General features: G+C 43.5%; 1 protein-coding gene across 1 annotated transcript in view; it reads left to right on the top strand.

Annotated features, from left to right (window-relative positions):
- NOBOX (NOBOX oogenesis homeobox) overlaps positions 1 to 3,962 on the top strand; it is a 17,879-nt gene extending 13,917 nt beyond the window's left edge. Inside the window, exons 7-10 of the mRNA XM_035892081.1 lie at positions 7 to 231; positions 811 to 1,157; positions 2,941 to 3,288; positions 3,867 to 3,962. Coding sequence (XP_035747974.1) covers positions 7 to 231; positions 811 to 1,157; positions 2,941 to 3,288; positions 3,867 to 3,892 — 946 coding nt within the window. The 3' untranslated portion in view covers positions 3,893 to 3,962. The remainder of the gene's footprint in view (positions 1 to 6; positions 232 to 810; positions 1,158 to 2,940; positions 3,289 to 3,866) is intronic.
- Positions 3,963 to 5,576: the final 1,614 nt, after the last annotated feature.

Here is a 5,576-nt window from a genome sequence, read left to right as displayed (position 1 = left end):
TCAGACAAAGGCATTACCACAGCTCAACTTCAGTTCCAGCAGAACAGAGTGCTTCCCCAGTCTTCCCAGCCCTCCACCCATCCGCAGGGCCAGCCTACCTCTCAGTCTGTCCTTCAACACCCACAGTCATATTGTTCCCTTGGTGCTGGACACTTCCAACAGTGAATGCAGCTTGTCCAGTCAGGAAAATGGCTCCAGGGAGGCCTTTACTTACAGCATCCAGGATCAAGGGTAGGAACAGATGAAATTGTCTTTCAGGGACACAAAAAAAAGCAAACCCTGGGAGCAGCCTTGGGAGGGTGAAGGTGGGACACGGGACAAGGAAATAGGTGGGAGCATACATGAGAACTGAGATGTGGGAGTGAGAATGTCCTTTACATGGAGTATGAAAAACTGTATAATGTGCGTGGTAGGACAGGGCACCTGCTATCAGAAAAGTGCTACCTTTAATCAGAGTGCTTTCAGAATTGCATGCCTGTCAAGTGAAAGTGAGGTTCAGAAGCACAATGAAAAGGAATCCTTGAGAGACGGTGGGTGTGCTTTGGGGTGCGCCTTGGAGGGTGGGAAGAACCGAAGGAGAGGTAATCCCTGCTAGTGCGCATTGTTAAAGAAACCTGCTGCGAAAGCGCTTGGCTCGTGTGGTTTCTGTTGCTCTTGTCCTGTGCCTGGCATTTGGGAAGAAAGGTTGGAGTCAGATCAGGGCTGGAGTGGCTGTCAAGGGGAAGATACAACAATTGTTTATTGCACAGGTTGCTGTAGCTGTTGACCCTACTTTAATCTCCGAATTGCCTCTCTCCTTGCTCTCTGCAGTTTGAATTCACCAGTTTCCTGCAATTACCCTGAGCAGCTGGAGTCGGCAGGCAACCTAGAGACCATGTACTGTCAGTACAGCAGCCAGGGTGGAATTTACCAGCTGCCCCAATATCCCCAGCAGCACCAGCTCTCCCAGTTCCACCATCTTCCAGGTCACCTGGCCAGCAACATGCTCTCCAGTGTCCACCTCACTCCTACAGCACCCACTGAGTCCCATACAGCTTTCCTCACCTTACCTTGTAACAGTGGAGTTGTAACCTATGGGGCAGCAGGAGCCACACAAGGCTACGTACAAAACCACATGGCGGGACAGCTCTTGTTACAGCAGCCAAGTGGAAACTCAGGTAAGTTTCTGAAATCTTTTGGCATCCCGCTCCTCTGGAGTAACTAAACAATACCCTGAAACATTCAGGATGAGCAGTGGTTTTACTGATAACTGTGACAGAAAGAAGGAACGTGCATATACATGCACAAATACATATATGCTGCCTATCCTTTTTTTCTATTTCCTTGTATGCTTTTTTTTACAGTGCTGAATGACCCATTAATTTAAATCAAAAGTTACCTTGTAGGCTGCATGTCAGAGAGAGTGTTACCACGTGAATATGTCAGGTAGCGCAACAGCTTTGTCTGGAATACAGAGCTAACTTTTCAGAAGTGTACTGTTGTGCAAGCTAACATGCCTTCGGTGTATGTGGGTGGGGGTGAAGGGTGCAAAGTGAAAAAGGTGCCACAGCAAATGGACTAGTTGGAGACAGCAAGAAAAACAGGCTTCTGACTGCTGGGCTTCTGCAGAAACCATTTTGGAAGAATGTTATGTGTCTTAGGATAGAGCAAAAGAAGAGTTAGAGACAGAGGCCAACAGAGTATGGATATAGCTTCTTTCTTTTTCTTCCTCTGAATTTGCAATACTGCTTAGATTAAAGCACTTCAGCATAATTTTCTAAAAAGTAATTAGGTAAAAATGGCATTGTCAATCTCCTTGTTTTGTGTCAGGGATTTGTATTTTGAAGTTGTTCAAACCCAAGTACAACCAAAAGAGAAACTATTGCAGTTTATTTCTTTGGACTGTCAGGTTTCTTGATTTAAAGTCTAAAAAATACATCTCTGTTCTTATCACATAAGAGAATAGAGTTTTCAGACGACAGACGCTGCTCTTGGTTTTGTACCGTTTTTGTGGACCTTGTCAGCGAGAGAAGTCTGACTCACAGGCTGATGGGTGCAAGCTGGCTCATGTTTGCACTCTTCATGGTAACATTTTCCAGAACAGGTTGGCAGCACCCATGCTATCTAGCACACTTGGCCTGTTTCTCCTCTCTGGTTGTAAGGCATAATTATTCTTTTCTGTGTTTTTTCAGTTTGAAGTGCTAGAAGTAATGAGAGGGCTGTGTCCCAGTGCACCAAATTAATGTTTTTATAGCATGATGCCGGAAGTGTGTGTTGCATCCCTTGGGGCATGTCATGCGAGCATAAAGGGATGTGTAAAGGTCCAAGCCTTGCTAGGACTGATAGGAGGATGGTTGAAGGAACAGAGGCAGAGTTGATGGTCTCTCATTCTATGCTTCTCTTGAAGGAAGGGATCCGGTGGCATTTACGCAGTTTGGATGACCAGGGCCTGGGCTTCCAGAAGTGCAGTGGGGAGGGAACCAATCTGTCAGTGTAGACACACCCATAATTCTTATAATTCTTATTTCAACGTGTAAAAGTTTAATTAAATGAAAGTGAAGATTAAGCATCCAGCTTATGCTTTGCAGAGCTAACTTGGAAAATAGGAGTAGAGGGAAAAAATTGGGGTGTGTGTGTCTAATATCATTATATACATTCAGGATCTGTGCTGAGTGACATCATGTTTTTTAGATTTAACAATGCTATGAACTTCTTAAGTTTTTCCTCCTAATAACTATGTTCTGGATAAATACCCTGCAATGTAAACAACAAAGTTAACCTTCATATGTGTGTGACATCTGGTCTCTTGCAGTAACCCTTAAGGCATAACTGTAATACTGTGTTTCCACTGAGCATGCTCTCTTAATCACAGCATGCACATTTTTGCATATACATGGTATTAATCCATCCTCCTTTCCTTATTTTCATTGTTCTGTCCTTTCTTTCTTGCTTTTTCCTCAGCAGGCATTACTGCCTATCAAGCTGTCCCCTGGAGTGACTTCTACATGCAGGGAGCTCCAGTCTCAAGTCAGTTGTGCTCACAAATGCCATTTTCTAGCACAGCAGGAGGACAGTACTTCACAGAACAGATTTCCTACACTCAGACGCCTTGCCTGCCCTCCTCTCCGTATTTTCTTCAAGCGCCCAATGGAACAACGCTGGGGTCCATGCCACATACTGGAATACAAAAGGGAGTCACACCACCAGACCAGAGTTCATACCAGAACCACCAAACAGAGCCAGAGTTGACATCGCTTGCTGAAAGAGAGGAAGTAGAGAGTAGCAGCAAGAAAGGAGAGACTATTGTTGGTAACTGAAAGGCCAGCTGGTTGGGGTTTTTTGAGAAGGGGGTAATAAGGAAAGAGTTCCAAGACAGAGTAGCTCCTCTGAATGCAGGATCAAAACTGTGGCATGAATGGGAATGGAACTTTTTTTTTTTTTTTCCCTGGGTTGCTGTCCAGGACGGGTCCCATTATCCTATATCTGGTCCTTAGATTCATCTATTTTTAGAAACAGGGACTTACAGGTCAGTAAAACAGATGGCAAAGTTCTGTCCTCTGTCAGACATTCTCTGTTGTGAGCTGAATGGCTACACAGGACTGATTATTTCCAATATTTCCAGAGGCATATACGCCTCTCTTCAAAGTAGAACTTCTGGAGCAAAAAGAGAGGAAGGGGAAGGGAGAGCTTTCTGTTTGGACTTCCATTTTCAGACTTTTATTTTGGAAACAAAATTACTTTACTCGAGATTTGTTGAAAGGTGTCCTATGCCTTAAATATTGCTTGGGGGTGTGTGTCTAATTTTGAAATAGAAAACATTTGAAAAAATTCAAGTTACTATGTGTCATGTGAGATCACGTTTTCTTACGAATCTGTTTTTTCTTCAGATGTTGAAGAAGAAAGTAATGACTGATGCACTCAGGAAAAAAACAGGAAGAGGAAACATTGCCATTTTAAGCTCTGCAAAATAAGAAGAGACAAAAAGAGAGATAGGAATAATTTGCAACAGAAGCACCTTTTTTTTTTCTTGGGCTGTATTTTTTTCTTGTTGCCATGATTATTTTCTTGCTGAAGAAAGAAGCACGGAAATTTCAATCAATAAAAGCTTCTGGTCTGTGTTTTTTTGCAAATCTCCTGACTTTATTCTTTTTAATGAATCATAATCTAAAGGAGCTCATGGACAGGAAAGAGCTGATACAAGCACTGGCGTCCCACGGGTAGGTGGAAATTCCAGATCATGCAGGAGTCGGAAGGTGTGGCTGATATCCTGCAATATGTGGGAGGAGAGCTCAGGAAGAATAAGACGTATGCAAAATGGGGAGGAACTAAGCAACTGCACCTAATTTTAGGGAATCCAGGTAGTGCAAAAAGTGTCATGGGAAGTCCATGGTGTTTGCTAGCCTTGAATTTCTTTTTTTTTTTTTTTTTTTTTTTTTTTAATATATTTTCAATATAAAACTACAACAAGAAATGGCAGTGGAACTGTTAACTATAAATGCCAGCAGTGTAACCAGGTCTCTATCAGTTATTAATTGGTTTAGTATCCTGTTTCAATTGTAGATGGGTTTGAATGTCTGAGGATTGTATTGTTCAAAATTTTTTATGAATTACTTGACAATGTAAATAATTGGTGGGTACCACTTTCTTGAGATACTTGGTCATGATCTCTGCGACTGACCTGATGGTTTATTGCTGAGGTGGCTCGGTTAGTTCAAAAGAGGTTAAGCTCTCTACTGTCTTTTTTGGTTAAGAGGAACTGTGGATGGTTTCCTTGGGTTTGCGTGCCTGGCATTTGTATTTGCATCCTGTTAGGATGTGTTGCAGTTTAATCTGATAGGATGTTTTATAACTGTGGCTTTTCTCTTGCATTTGTCAAATCTCACTGTGGGAATATCATGCTGCAGTGTTGTCAGGCGTAGTTCCATAGGGCCAATGATCTTGGCTTGATAGTCTGGGCTTCTGCTTTACCTGGGACTGTCAAGCCTAGGAAACGGACCAAATAACACCTCTGAAATCAGTGGCCAGCGGCAGTAGCGGAGGACTCAAGTGAAGAGGTTGTTTCCTCTGGTACCTAAGCAAATGGCTGCAGTCCCTGGGATCCGTGGCTCCCACGTGAGCTTTAACCACCTGGTTGTGTGGGGTACATAACACGAGTGGCCAAAATGTGCGTTGGGCTCTTGTGGTGCCCTTATGAGGGGGGACCATGGTGGTGAAGGAAGCTGGAAGTGCATCTCCTCCGATACCGACTGCATTTAACCCTGAGTTTTTCCACTGCCTTTTGGACATGGGCGAGGCCTGGGTCATTTTTATATTTACAGTGATCTGGGTGCCACTCTTGTACCTCGTGAAATTAAGTGCTACCAAGTCTCGTGTTTCAGTTTCTTCATAGTCTGTTCATACAGAGTGTCTGGCAGGAGTTGGATGCTGCTGCTCCTCTCCTTTTTTTTTCTCCTGTGTCTTGTAAAACGCTGTTTTGTGTCTGGCAGTGGCCACAGACTGCTGAAGGCTAAGCAGTACAGTCAGGGGCAGATTCATATCCCGAATCGACAGATTTGTATAGAGATTCTGGAATCTTCATTTCCTAGAGCAAAAGTTTG

The sequence above is a fragment of the Egretta garzetta genome, unplaced genomic scaffold, assembly GCF_000687185.1.
Source record: "Egretta garzetta isolate BGI_Z169 unplaced genomic scaffold, ASM68718v1 scaffold293, whole genome shotgun sequence".
In the NCBI taxonomy this organism is placed as follows: domain Eukaryota; kingdom Metazoa; phylum Chordata; class Aves; order Pelecaniformes; family Ardeidae; genus Egretta; species Egretta garzetta.
Note: the sequence above shows the minus strand (reverse complement) of the source record. Positions and strands in the feature narration are given on the sequence as shown.